This window comes from Folsomia candida, unplaced genomic scaffold (genome assembly GCF_002217175.1).
Source record: "Folsomia candida strain VU population unplaced genomic scaffold, ASM221717v1 Fcan01_Sc006, whole genome shotgun sequence".
In the NCBI taxonomy this organism is placed as follows: domain Eukaryota; kingdom Metazoa; phylum Arthropoda; class Collembola; order Entomobryomorpha; family Isotomidae; genus Folsomia; species Folsomia candida.
Genome location: NW_019091198.1, coordinates 6,363,574 through 6,378,724, shown reverse-complemented (window position 1 = coordinate 6,378,724; position 15,151 = coordinate 6,363,574). Strand labels below are relative to the sequence as shown.

The 15,151-nt window shown below is 38.9% G+C and overlaps 2 protein-coding genes across 2 annotated transcripts in view; one reads left to right on the top strand and one right to left on the bottom strand.

The window, feature by feature from the left end:
* The first annotated feature begins 136 nt into the window (after window positions 1–136).
* On the top strand, window positions 137–1,474 carry LOC110851077. Its single transcript, XM_022098713.2, has 3 exons — window positions 137–475; window positions 584–684; window positions 786–1,474. The coding sequence occupies exons 1-3, from the start codon at window positions 288–290 to the stop codon at window positions 1,307–1,309; spliced, it is 813 nt and encodes a 270-aa protein (XP_021954405.1). The 5' UTR covers window positions 137–287; the 3' UTR covers window positions 1,310–1,474.
* A 201-nt stretch (window positions 1,475–1,675) lies between these two features.
* LOC110850990 (cholecystokinin receptor) overlaps window positions 1,676–15,151 on the bottom strand; it is a 31,976-nt gene continuing 18,500 nt past the window's right edge. The window contains exons 9-13 of the mRNA XM_035853349.1: window positions 12,164–12,349; window positions 8,567–9,009; window positions 7,994–8,267; window positions 3,889–3,925; window positions 1,676–3,800 (exon numbers count right to left, since the gene is read on the bottom strand). Of these exons, the coding sequence (XP_035709242.1) occupies window positions 3,894–3,925; window positions 7,994–8,267; window positions 8,567–9,009; window positions 12,164–12,349 (935 nt within the window). The 3' untranslated portion in view covers window positions 1,676–3,800; window positions 3,889–3,893. The remainder of the gene's footprint in view (window positions 3,801–3,888; window positions 3,926–7,993; window positions 8,268–8,566; window positions 9,010–12,163; window positions 12,350–15,151) is intronic.

Here is a 15,151-nt window from a genome sequence, read left to right as displayed (position 1 = left end):
CGCGCAATGCAGATTTCAGTTTTGCCTAACACAAATTTGCATCTGTAAATGAAAGGCAAATGGCAGTTAACCGTTTAGCATATATTTTCTTATTCTGCAACCTTACAACAGTTTGTTCATGCAGGAGGACCTTCAAGGTCAAGACGGTTGTTTCAAGTTTTGGTACTTTTCCACATTACATTATACATTTCTGTGTACAAGGATTTTGACATTCTACAGGACAATAGGGTTCAAGATCCTTATAAGTAGCAATCATACTAAAATTTAGCTAGTTTTATATTCCAATCATGTCTAAATTAACAAAATCTACAAACAAGTCCAACCTGGAAACAGCTCGAAGATCAGAGCGTCTAAAAACCAAGGTTCTATTCCCATCCAATGTTTCACCGCAGAAATCTATAATAATGAAGCCGGTTCCACTTCCTTTAGTAAAATTGGAAGTAAAATCGGAACCTACGGACGAAGAATCAACTAGGTAAGTGGATAAAAAGTAGGTTTAAAGAGTTACAATTAACTAAATATCTACATTCACCCTTATTAAATAAACTGTAAATTGAATGTATCTACATGTATGTTTCTGTAGCTTTTGTTGCAGCCCAGTTGCAAAACCTGGTACATCAGAAGGTCCCTTCATCACTACGATGAATTGTTACCTTTGTCCTGCACTGCTAGTATATAATGAAGGTAAGCGAATGCTAAGCTTATCATACAACTTTTAACCGTTCCGGATAATTTTGCAAGTTTTGTGCATTTATTAATCAACTCTTCTTATTCTTTATTTTTAGCAACCGGTGTAGCATATCACTTGGGAGATAACGGCTGTATCTTTGCCTCTCCTACAAATTTTACGGAAGAAGAGTGCAAAACCTCGAATACAACGGAAAATGCTCCTATTGAGAAGATTGAGCCGTTAATCAGTTCATATTCCCCCGCTAAACTAACCAGTAAAAAAATAAATGCTGCAACAAGAAAGCCAAAGATCAATTTAGGAGACAAGAAAAGGCGAGCATCAGCATCACCTTCAAGAGAGTCGGAGAATCGTCAAACTGAGAAAATTCCACGAGTAGACGGCCCGACTAATGATGGCTCGTGTCTTCTTCGTCCTGTGAAACTTTGTTTCACAACCACCAACCGGACGTCTTCTAACCCCCCGAAAAAATGCAAACTTCTTCACCCGTGGACTTGTAGAGTATGCCAAACATTATATTGGAAACAGAGGGATTATATGTATCATTCATGCGGGTCTGTACCGAAAGTGGTGATTAAGCGTCCTTTGGATGAAGTATCCCAAAAGTGGACCAAGAGATGATAAGCATACTTTATAGTAACTGTGATATCGAGAATTGACGTAATTATGACTGTGATGCACCTAATTTTACACAATTATTATGATAATGCAATGCAACATTGTTTAAAAAGAGATGGACAATTTTATTTTTTCACATTTAATAATTTTTAATCATCGATTTAAATTCACGACAAATACAATGTACACAATTTTCACTTTTACCCTTTCTTGACAACAAACAGTTATGCAAATTATTTATGTATGTATATGTACTATATGTGAGGAAGATGAGAAGGAAACTCATTGAATTTTGAAAAGCCAATTGAACCAAGAATGAGAAAAAAGTTGCGAGCTGGCCGGAATCGAACCGGCAACCTTGGTTCTTGGTTCAATTGGCTTTTCAAAATTCAATGAGTTTCCTTCTCATCTTCCTCACTTAATTCACTCATTACCGCAATTTTCAAATCAATGTATATGTACTATACACTAATATGTTATTCAATTTACTCGAATTAGTCCTTAAGGTTGAATAACATTTTGATTGATGATGATAACACTGATCTTAATTTTTTATATTTTTTTTTACAAGACTTTAAATACATGTATAATTCCAATCTGAACTTATTTATTTTTTGTATATATTTCCTTTCTGCCGCAATGGCCAGCATTCGGCAGTATGCATTTATTTCGAATACCGATCACGGCAATTATAACATTTTAAGTATCACTAGTATGTTTCGGAAAAAGGTACCATGCGGCGACGGTGATCATTCACGTTGAGACAAATAATATCGTAATTTCATTCAATTATATATAGTGTAAATGTTTAAATGTTACAACTTCCGTACGATGAATTGGTAGATGATACAATTTATTTCAGACACAGGCAATCATAGTCACCATAAATTTTAAAAACTCGATGTAACAGTATGTATGTAGCTCTTGTTATGCGTAAACTCGAGAGAATGGCTGAAAGATGCAGTCAGAAAACGTTGAGGAATAATACTTACACAAGTCAAAATTGTATCGTAGCACCCAAACACGTACTTATCTGTATAAGGTCAGTTACACATCATTTATATGTAAATGGAGTAAAAGTAGGCTAGGTGTTAAAGAGGAAAAATTCGATATTATATCGAGTTGGAATGTATTATATATTTTTATGTATAAGCATAAGGTTTGGCTTAATCAAAGAATTACTCAATATTAGATTAGACATTGGCAAGATCATCATATTACATCATACTTATCATTAGTATTCACATATCATAACATATTTTACCCTTTTTAGACAAGACATCCATAAACATATTGACATTTCAATTATTGAAATATCCACAATTCGGAAAATTTATGAGAATCATTTCATGCACGTGAATATTATGTAATAATGAAAAACGCTAAGATTACCAAGTTTGTAATAATATTTTTGTAATGTGATGTTGCTGTTTCTTTTTTTGTAGGTGTGAATATTTGTATAGTTAAAAGTTACCCTTATTTTCATTTCATGAAGCTCTTGCTGGAATTAGAACTACCACCCGTCATTGTGTTCGCCTTGTCAATTTCGTTCTGGAGATTTGACTTATGACCACGTGACTGGAATATTCAATCCAAAGATTGAGTTTTGTTTGAAACTCGTAGTACGTCGGGAACAAAAGCGGACGGAAGACAACACTGAGTAAAATTATTTGATATCATTCGAAATCCTTGCAAAGTAAATAAGTAGAGTCGAGTCTTGCTTAATCTATTGCATTGAACCCTCATCACCTATTTATACATATAAAGAAGTACCACGCAATACAGCATACAACCTTACTTACAATCGTCGTGAGCATTACAATTTAATCAAGCTTTCCAAGTTCATACATCTTGATAATCACAAATGGCATGGGCCAGACAAAAGGGGCAGAATTCTGTGAAACGCGGTTATGTCTTCACCACTGGTTTTCAGGTAAAGAAAGGAACAGATAATGAAGTGTGACGGTAACCGAATTTCTCCAACCCGGAATGATTATGTGGTGGCGGCGGTGCGATGGTGGTGCTGGAATTGACTTGTCTCATTGAATTGGGACATGACCAGCATACGCTCACGAGTACAGAAGATCTTTCGTCTTGATACCCACACTTTTACCTGGGGACTTCCAACTGATGCGGTAAACAAAATCGTCATCGTCATGCATTTCATCCTCTTCCTCATCCTCGTCGTCCTCCTCCTCACAGTCGAGAGAAGGAGGAGGGACAGAATCCTCTGTTGTGGGAGACACGAAAAGGGGATGGGCCGTGGAGCAGTGGGGGGACACGGACATTAGGCTCGTCGTCTGACAATTGTGGGGCGACGGGATCGGTTCCACGTACACATCTGCAACCGACTGGAGCTCCATCGTCACTTCTTCTTCTCGGGAGTGAGTCTGCGATCCTGAACCGGAGGTGTTAGCGTTGGCCTGATTTTTCTTTATTCTATCTCGGGAACCGCTACATGCAGAAGGTAAGTTGATCAGCGATTCCCAGAAGCCTGAACGTGGTAGACAATACAAAACACAAATTTGTTTAATCGAATTAAAATTTCTAAAGCAAAATAGCTCAATTTTATGCATATTTACCTTCGCTAAACACGATTCTCGCATTCCAGAACCAGCACTGAAACATCAAAATAAAGAAAAAACTAATTCTTCAGTTGTTTTTTACAATGATTTATCATAAGGAAATTGCCCCCATTTTGCGAATTTAATTAATAGTGAGCATTAATCAAAGCAGTATGAATGCATCCCATAGGCTGCATCACAATTCAATTCACTGACGTATTACTACCAGAGTTGAGCCTATTTCATGATTCTGATCTGTATTTATATCATACTATTTAGATTGGCTCCCTTCATAGCAATATGATTCGATTATTGCAACACACACGCCACCGTAATTTGTTAGACACTCACTAATGAATGTTATCAAATAACTTGACTACGGGCCATCCTCTCTCTCTCTCTGACACATTGTTGGGAACATTGCATGTCATGAAAACATTTCCAACTTTGGGTGCTTTCTAACTGCCTGCCCTGTACGTTGAACTCTTGAATTGAATGGCAGGTTTACTCAACAAATTACACAATTTTGATTTTAAGACCATATCCACGTTTTACTGGAATTCCTGCGGTATGAAAAGAGCACCCCGTGCCATGGATAAGGATCAGGTTTCATTCACATAAATAGTAATACGTTTCAAAGATCATTATCATGGGAGCTTCTCGTTACACGAATACAGCATTGTATGATTTCTGATAGGATAAGTAGAACATTTTTTTTCCTCCTTTCTCTCGTAGTTCAGTCGAACCCTACGTTGTATCGTCAGGACTCGTTGGTATCCAGGAAATGTAAAGCTTACATCCTCCCAAGGAGAAATTGTGATTAAGACGAGTGGCTGCTCAGACGATGACGTGGTAACAAAGCAGCGTGATCGCCTTCTCAACCTCATTACGATTTGAGACAAGCAACGCAAAACCTGCGACGATGCGAGCTGCTTGGGAGAAGAAAGTCGTCAAGTGCAAGGGTAATTTACTGTCATTATATTTTATACATTCATGCATAAATACATGACTAAACACTTTGAACTTCGCTTAAGGACTTTTCTCCTTTCGTCATGGACCACCAACTACCCACGCCTTCTATATTTAAGGAGTTTGTCTAGCGTGGAAAAGTGTGAACCTATTAATGAGAATCTGCCCTGGAAAGGCACTCAAAACGTATCGTCCATCTCGCTAGATTTAAATTAACATATATAAATAAGCATTATGAGATTCCAAAGTTTGCATAGAGTAGTTCTTGAGCAGTGTCGGAGAATTAAGTGTGTAATGTGTACATTTACACTGAAGATTTCTTCATCACCACCTTCAAATATACATTTCTGCTTAGCCCACTCATAAAGTCCGATTAATGCAGTCCGTTTGTTTGTATATAATTTATATTTATAATGTTAATTTTAAGGTCACGGTTGCAAAATCTCGAGAATAAATAGCTGAACCTAAATAGTTAGTTGTGCGTGGTATAAATTCCTTGAAAAATTAATGGGCTATCGTTGGTGGAAAACTGCTTTATGGAAAAGGGTGCAGCACCTCTCTGGCAAAATCAGGTTTCTTAAATTTCATTTATGTAAAGCTCACTTGAAACTTGAATTATGTCGCATGCAGAACATGCAGTGGAATTGTGGAATTACTCTTCCAATGTACTATATTGACCTAACCTTAGGATCTCTACACGTAGCCAAGGTTTGACATTGGAGACATTAATATTCGTAAATGGAGGAGTCCCCAATGCCAAACAAGCGAATGTCTGCAAATGATGTGGGCGGCAGGAGAGTCTCATGATGCACAACTCTGGGGGAAAGCTTCACTGCTTGCAACTCTTAGATTTCGATGCACTTGGGATGTGGTAGTATCCCGTGAGTGAACAATGACCCCCACGTGGTTTGATGCAATGGAGACACTTGCATTCGCCACACCCACTCAAAGGGACAAAAAAAGTCAACGCATTCAAGAGATCGCCAAAAATCCTATTTTGTTCGGATCTTGAAAATTCTTGCACAATTTTAGTACGAGATAACAGTTTCATCATATCCAATATCAGACTCCAGTTTTTTTTACATTTTCTAATATTTTTGAAAATTTCCTGACCACTTCTTCGAAAAAATACAAATTTTAAAAAAGTGGAGTTCAACATTGGATATGCATGAGAAAGCGACTATCTGTGACATTCTGAGAGCGTAATCTTGTAAGAATTTTCAAAATCCGGGTAAAATAAGAATTTTGGTGAAAGTTTGAACGAGTGAAAGCAGCGCATTTTTCGCATTTTTGGCCCATTTTACTGGGTGTGGTGGGGGAAAATGTGACCATGGCATCAAAACACCTGGGGTTCTTGTGAGTCATTCTCATGGGATACTACACGACATCCAAAGGGCATCGATTCTGAGAATGACAAGCAGTTAAGCTTTCCTCCTCATTTCATTCTGAATCCAACCAACAAAAACTGTCAAACCACGACCATCACAATCACAACCAGTGCCATACTTGCTTACTTTCTTTCATGAACAACATTTTCTACGAAAGAACGTAAACGTACACATCCACCAGCTGCCTGTCTACGAACATGTATGTATGGACTCTCGTTGTTGGAACGAACAACTTTCAACTTTCTGCCACATTTTAAAATGTCTGGGCATGCATGGCGAGACTTTTCCGTATACTGAGAATATATCACTATGCATATTTGGGAGCAAATCACCATGTAAAATTTGCAACTCAGAAGAGACTTAGGAGATTTAGTTGAAAAATGGAACCAAAATTGGATAGGACTCCCATTCACATTATTCTTTCCTCTGCTATACTGACCACTTTTTTGGCAGTGTTGTGGGAGAAAAGAGAGGAGAAACTATCGCACGAAAACAGGTCATGCAAATACCACCCTCATTTCTCTTCCCTCGAACGAAAGCCAGTTCCACTCCTTACAAACCCGACAACTTTCTCCAACATTGTCAACACCAATCCCGAGGAGGAAATATATTCCAGGTAAAATTAAAATGAGGGAAACGTGATAAGAAAGGGCAGCACTTGAGAGTGCTTTTGGGTCTCATTCTTCTTTTCAGATTGTGTCAATTTGTCAATCTTTGTAACCTTCTAACTCTTCAGAGTAGTGGGTTGCAATGTCCTCGCATTTTACGCCAGTTAGGATTTGATATCTGCAGCGGAAGCCGATGTGTACAAATTATTTGGTACTTTCACTCCATCAGCAGCTGCAAGTTGCTATTTACTACTTTCTAAATTTGAAAAGTTGTTGGAAACACGGGAATTTTCCAACTCCCCTCCGACTTCGCTATATGTCAGTCAATATACGCATTTACGAGTGTATACAGGCTAATACAATCATGTTAGGAGTTTGCTTTCACTTGGCCCCAAATTCAATTCGATAAATATTAAACGTCACTTTTTACAGTCTGTTAAACCCAAGAGTTTTTGCCACATCATAACTCAACTCAACCCTGCGTGTCAAAGCGGAGGAGGAGTGGGAAACAAAAAAATAACAATTTGAGTGCAAACCCAAATGCTTTTTGACGTTTTTGCGCAATACGTCGAAAAAATTAACAACAAATTTTGCGATATTTTATACAGTATGATCCCTTGTTTACTAAAAAAGGGGAGGAAATGTTTGCTTGTTTTTACTCTACTTTTATAGATCCGAATCTGTATATGGAAAATGACGACCTAAAATCAACTCTCTGATGGGAAAATTTTGCTTGTTTCTTCCGACTGACAGCTTTCTTTTTTGTGCCGTGCGTTTATCCGCTAGAAGACTATCAAGTAAATAACTAAGGTGAGTGAGACGCAGAATGTATTTTCGTGCTGTCCCACCTGCTGTCATCTTGGCAGTCTCTGGTGATTTCAAATGCAATAAACTATCGCAAAGGAAGCAATATCACAAAGAGGAAAAGTCAGAATGAAACCGACTGTCACAAATCATAAACTCTGATAGTGCGGGATCTGCTTTCTCTTTTTACAGTGGTTACGGGATTACTGGGAATCCAGGACATGGAGTAATACGCACTATCTCGCGTTCATTCGGTAATTTGGAAAAATAGGTTTCTCAGGTAAACCATAAAAGTAACAGTAATAATGAAAGGAGGGTGAATCATTGATGAGGAAAGAGGAGGAAGCAACTCACCGGACTTGTTATAAGTGCTCCCTTGAACTCCGTAGATGAGACTGTCATTGGCCGAGAGGTCAGATCCACGTCCAATAGTTGGCGGCCCTGACTTGCCCTTTGTACTGGTCAACTGGAATACTTTGAGGAATGCTTGTCTGAACTTCCTATTGAGGAAGCAGTAAGTTATCGGATTACAGCAGCTGGATACGTAGGCCAAAAGCTGGACTAGAACGACCCCCAGTGGACCAATCAGCTTGTAAACAGTTTCGTTGTCGAATAGATACCAAGTGTTCTAGAAAAATAGATTCACAACAAGGTTAGTTTACTCCTTCCATGAAGGATAGGAAAGAAAGGGTTGAATTCTGTGAGAGTTGTTAAGGAAGACGAAGAAGAGAAAGCCCACAATCAATGGTGGTAAGACGAACACTCGTAAAAACCTTTTCAATATCTCACAAAGGTTTGACGGATATTCTCCTGGGATGGGAAATCTAGTGGTATTAGTCGGCAGAGAAAATAGTGTTCTCTCCGTTCAAAATTATACAAAGCCACTGCCACGACGAGAGTAGGCATGCAATGAAAATGGAGACTTACCACAAAGTGAAGTGGAGTCCAACATAAAAAGAATTCCGCAACCAGAACGAACAACATTCGTATGACCTTCTTCTTTGACTCGATGCTTTTTCCGGTGTACGTGCTTCGAATGGCACGTGACACTTTGGGACCTCTTGGACACTGAGATTTGTGGGCAATGGCTGCCGTGGAATGGTTAGTGCTGCTAGAGTGACCGTGGTGATGTTGGTTCATGTGGTTGATATCCATGCTCGATTTGCCTTGATGGTGCTGCTGCTGACCCTCCAACACCTCAACCGCATCCTTCCTCTTCCACCGGACGACCACTCCCTTTCCACCTCGAAGCGTGAGGATCTCGCTCGTCACACCTTCCCTTCGTTGTAGGGGGTCCGTTTTGTAGGTTGAGTATTGGCTGTGTGTACTCAGTTCCAGTGAGTTGTCCCGAGGAACCATTGTTTGTCCTCCTAGAATTTGAGACGCAGAATTTTAAAGATTTCTTTTACCCGTAAACTTTTATCATCCCTAATTTTGTAGAGTTGAGGAGGATACATGACGGGACTTCTTATTACAACCTTTGTTGTCCTACATTTTTTTGCATAATACTTAATAATATTAGCCCCAGTGGCCTTTAAGTTAACTGTCGGTTCTTTCTCTTCTTTGTGAATTGGTGGTTTACGATCTTGGTTTAACCCGTTGATGGAACAGGTCTCTCGTCCTGTCCTTCGTCCAAGGCCAGAGCATAATAATAGTCATCAACACCACGGGGGAAGAGAACAAGAAACTTCATTACACACTGGCAAAACTCAGAGGCAAGAAGATGAAGACTTGCACATGCCAACCTTTTCTTCTTCTTCCCCTTCTCAACATGAAACTTGAGCCAATCTCCTGGGTTTCATTGAGAGTGGAAAGTAGGTGGGATGCTCAACTCGCCAACTAATTGTCGTGGCCCGTTATCATCATTAAGCCTGGAGGAACGGATGTCTCTCTTCAACCAGCCGCCCAAAGTTCCAACTTTCCCGATGCAAAACAATGAGAAAGTGAGACGTCCATGCGAAATGAGGAGAGATTGTGTAATTAATCTGCCATTATACAAGCAAGCGCCACTATTGGTAATTGATGGACGCCACTTCAACCTAACTTTCCTCTCGTCGTGGTCTAAAATTAACTCGATTCGTTTTACAGAACTTGTACAGTAAAAATTTTCAAATTAGTAGAGTCACGATAAGTCTGGTCTAAAATTTCCTTAGAAATATTCAAACTGAACCCAGTAATTTTCTTAAACGTCTTAACCACCAGCTAGGGAAATATTCTAAAAGTCTCAATAAAAAAAACTTCCAGCGGTCCCATATCATATCACACAAAAGTATCTTTTTTTCGCCCTACAATGAATTTGCATAAGTCAGATAAGATGCAAAAAAGGCTACTGGCATGTAAAAAAAGTATATTTCTCCGTCGTATCATTATGTCACTAGTTACTATCATTAAATTTACACCGGAAAAACCGGATTTTCGAGGAGATAAATTACTTGTATCTGGCAATCACATTAAAAGATTTACTGTCGCTCAGGATTTAGGAAACGTAGTGAGACCGAGATTTCTAAGAACGTATTCTTCTCGGGATTGAACTGGGTTCCTCTTCACTGCATATTATTATTACATCCTGGATGCAGGAGGGAAGAAAGTATGCAGAAGAAGGATAAATTTTGACCGGGGAAAGAAAAGGATTAGCCTTTTAAACTGACTCCTTCCTCGAGAGTCATTAATAAAACACAAGTAAATTTCTCGTTTTATTGCCGCAGAGGACTCTAAGATTAGAGGAAAAGGTTACTGAGGATGAGACACAGGAATTTGTCGGCTGGTTTCTTCCCACTTGACTCAATTCGCAAAATGAAACGAAACTTCAAGGTTCGCTAAATTTACAAGCCGTGTACAAATTTTGTTCTACTCTCGCAAAGAAATTGGTTGGATGCATTCCCCAGTGAACTCATAAACCTTACATCCCACAGAGTTTTGCATGGGACGACCCACCTTGCATTTGTATACGTAGCTGGCCCACCACCACTGACAGCAAACATCATTTTACTGCATACCACGGTTTGCCTACTCTAAACTGATTTAAAAGGAATCAGTCTCTGCGGGGTAATTGCAATTGTAAGTGGAAAACAAAAGAAACTGATCGTTGGCGTCGCTCCTGGGGGAAAGTCTACTTCTTCACATAATCGGATCAAGTGCAACTTGTATGAGTAAAAGTTTATTGGAGCTCATGTCATGTATCCGAGTTTAAGACATTTTCCACAAAAAGAAAACCCATCTAACCTCATCCTGACTCTATCATACCACGACTAACACCAATGGTTTCGTACCTCGGCTTCCTCTTAAAAGGGAATGAGATAAACCTCGTTCTAATGAAAGTCTTCTACAGCAAGAAGCACACCTTTCTCTGATTTTCTCAGCCTTCACGCAACTTTCAGACGTCTCACTGTCTGCACCTGCCTATTGAAGAACATGATCGTTTTTTGTCTGGAAAATTCGATTGTAGTTGTTACGACAAAAAATTTAATGTTTCCTCGAGTGATAAAAAGCAAACTTGAGAGGTCATATATATCGGCTGTTGGGAAGAAGTGTGGATGATGATAAGATCGAAATACTGTTACTGCTCTATTGTACTTGGTTCCATTCAGCTTTGCATCTGCTAAAAGTTCACTTCATATGCAAAGATCATATCATGCGGTGTCGCGGCCGCAAATTACAGATATTTTTGTTAGTTTGCCCTATAAACGTGCAGGCGCTTAGTGGATATATATCTGCATTTATGTTTACGCCAAGTCGCTCTCTCTTCCTTCTCGTCCACGCCATGAATGGGTAGTAATAGTAATAATAATAATCAGCAAATTCTTCATGGTCGAGATAACACTCACATTTTCAAAATACCTCATGCCCTCCTCAAATCCTATCGTCCATTTGCCTAATACATACCAACTCTGCAGTTTTTTGGTACGCAGGGAAAGGAAAATAATATTTTTAACAGGAATGTGGAAATAGTGGAAAGCAGCACTACTATCACAATGGATGAACAAAAGTGCAGGTATAAAAAAGAATGAGATAACACATAGTGCGTAGCCAAGAACCGAAAAGACTGCCTGGAAATCCCATTCCTAGTCATTTCTAAGTACATGGAGTTACATTGCAAGTGCAGATTTGCAAACCATGTGCCCCCGGAAATTATTTTATCGCAGGGAGGAAACATATTGAAGGTTTGAAGTACACTGAAGCAGAAGGATCTACATCAATCCATCGGCAGCTTCTGAAATGTGAAATCTGAGGTGATACTTTTTCCTGCCTCGCTCATAGATCTATTTCACTCGGGCACACATTTGCATATATATTTGCATTTCCAAATGTAATTTAATCCCAAATTATTTGATGTCGGGCAAGTTTGACACCTCGACACGAGCACATCCCGTCAGATTTCACACACACATAGGACTTGATCTGTAGATGGAAATCACAAGAGCTCGGGAGGATCTTTTCTGTCGTCCCCATATGTAACCATGTTGACGTAGGAAAACTATGGGTGAGTAAAGTACGCAGTAGGAGAAGAAAAGAGGTAAAGTCTACCGTATTTGTGGAATGAGCGTGTGTGACGAATTTCATTCCGAAGTCCCTTCCAGAGTTTGGACACGATGAGAGAATACGCCATGGCCATGATACCGAGAGGAAAGATAAACAAGAGTCCGTCCAGAATCAGGTTGAAGGTCTTTTCGCTCTCCGAATTCGGCCACACCTCGCGGCATTTGCTTCTTCCTGAAAACCAGAACATTATCCTCAGAATTGAACACAAACAATTGTACCATTACTCACATATTGAAGTAATATATGAACAAATCTCACTTTTAAAAAGTTTCCCGACATTGAATCAAAGTCATATCGGGACACTTTTTGCAATTCAGCCATAATTTTCCGCTCTTGAAAGTTTCGATTGCATCACGAACGGAAATCAGGATCGATCAAGAATGAATCGTATTTACCATTTCAATTTATGATTTACACCGAGATGGATACATAAGATGACTTCATATTACGAAATGTAGGTCGACAGAGCAGAGTGGGCTGCGTCGAATTGAAGACGAAAAAGAAGAAAAAAAAAACTTTTTTAAAGTGGAAAACATTCCAAAAAACATGTCAGTCTATTCTGGGACGATGTTCAACTTAAGCAGACCAAATCGGATGCATGTGCGGAGAACCTCTTATTATATTTTTGGGTGTACTTCAACTTTATTGGTGGAAACCTTGATGATTGATAATAAAATAAGGCGTGCATACCAGTATAGGCTGTATATACACGTAGATAAGTATATGTGCAGATATGTATGTGCATGGGGCTGATATCTATGTCTATGTATGTAGCAATCAGCATCTGCCTGTCCTCCGGGTCTCTGGAGACATCGCGAAGAAGGAGATTCAAGAAACTTGGTGAAGTTGGTTGTTTCATTTCCTGTGCTAACTTTCCATCTATCTCGTCGTCCCCCGCCTCTCCCTCTCTCTTTCTCTATCTCTCACTTCTCTTGGGGTTGAAAGCATTCAGCCCGAATGGATACACACACCTTGACGACATCAGTCTCGCATGGACATTCTTTTATTGAATTAATGGGGATCTTAACAGGGGGGAGCTAATAATCTGACCTACTCACTCAGTCAGTTGGACTTTTTGAGGAAAAAATACGCACAATATGAAATGCCATAGTGTAAGTACACATACGTGCTTTGTTTGATGGAAATCGCTACAACTGTCCTTTGGGGATGTCATTCTAAATTATCCATCGAGTTCAAGTGTTACTTGACAGCCAATTCCCCACCCCTGGCTTCCATGCATGGCATAACCATCGCAGTTGCCAACTTTCTTGAGATTTTATTTTTTAGGCCTCTCGAGGAAAAGATCTTTTAACATCTTTCTTTTATCTGCAGTGACACGACCCAAACCAAGAGAAAAATAGGAAGACTCTTACCCAGACTAATGCTAACCATTTGCTTGTCATTCGCAGCATTCCATGAGTTCTCTCACGAAACAATCTCGTACACAATCACAACAACTGCACAACGCGCTAGACAATGGCACATTTCCCAACTGCAGAGTGAATTAGAACAATATTACCCAATAACTTTTTCCAGTTTGATATCCGATCAACCAGAAATACAACTTACTTAGTTTACACAAAGGACAAAAGCAAGCGAATTAAAGACATGTTTGCTCAAAGATTTTTTGACTTTGTTCTTTTAGACGCGGAACTGCCTCGTAACATCAAAGGGAACTTGGCTCAACAAATAATACCAATTTAGCTGCCATTTGTGCAAATCCCTAAGTTTTCTTTCATCCTCGATTGCGCAAATTGGAATTAACTGGAATGGTGAGATCATGATACTGCCCGAGTGACAAATTCCTTAGATCTTTTCCTAATTGAATTTACCAAGAGAAGGAAATTAACTTATTTACAATCGGGCTGGAGAGTGATGACAGATTTCGTCATCAACACTTATTGGCACCTTCTCCATTATCTAAAATACTAACAAGAAAAGTTCAAAAAAAGAAAAAAAAGTGTTTTCATAATTCACTTCAATATTCACGTAACGACGCCCACTCGCGAACTAATGAGAAGATATTGCTTGACAAATTGGCAAAATAGTTGGCTCTGAATTCTTGGTCTTTTTCCCAGCCAAGGTAATTACAATCTTGTAATTATTGCGGAAGCGTTCATCAAGAATCTTTCTCCGTAAGAACGTACATCCACCCACATACATTTACATGTAACTACACGTATACATGCATGCATGCGTGGGCTATTAGTTAGAAAAGAAGCATCCATCCTGAATTTTTTGGTATACGAGTGAGCGTATGTGTGAGCCATGCATAATTATAGAGTTCATTTCCCTAGTGCAATTTATTACGTTGCTAGATTATTTTCCGGAGGCGTGGACCAATTTAAGTCAAGAGCTACATGTTATTGCGTCTGTAAAATCTAAAATGTCTTGTAACTTTTTCTACTGATTCTAACAATGGTTCCCAACTGCTTGATGTGTCCAGGGTATCCACTATTATTAGAATCTACGAAGGCCCTTTCATTCATATTTCCGTGTAAAACTCATATTTGGCGCCGTGGCGTGGTGCCAAATTTGCTAAATTTCCATGTTTTCATTTTTAAAACCGTCATAACTTTTGAAATCCTGAATGAATTTTCAAAATTTTTTGAACTAAAAGGGGTTGAATAAGGGTTGCATTCATACATGAAAAAAAAGTTTTGTTAATTTTCTTGAAAGATTTTGCGATTTTGTTGAGCACAGGGTTTATCGAAAAAATTTCTCAAAAGTTAAAATTTTTCATTTTTTATTTATTTCTTAAAAATTTCAATTTTTGAGATCATTTTAATCCAAAAATTTTGAAAATCCCGTGGAAACGTCAAAAGTTATGGAGGTTTGAAACTTAAAAATCCAGCTTTTTAAGTTTGGCGCTACTCCATGACGCCAAATATGAGTTTTACACGAAAATATGAATGCATCCTTCATCTAGGACCCTGGAAGATTTTAAAATCATAGTGGCCACCCTGGACACAA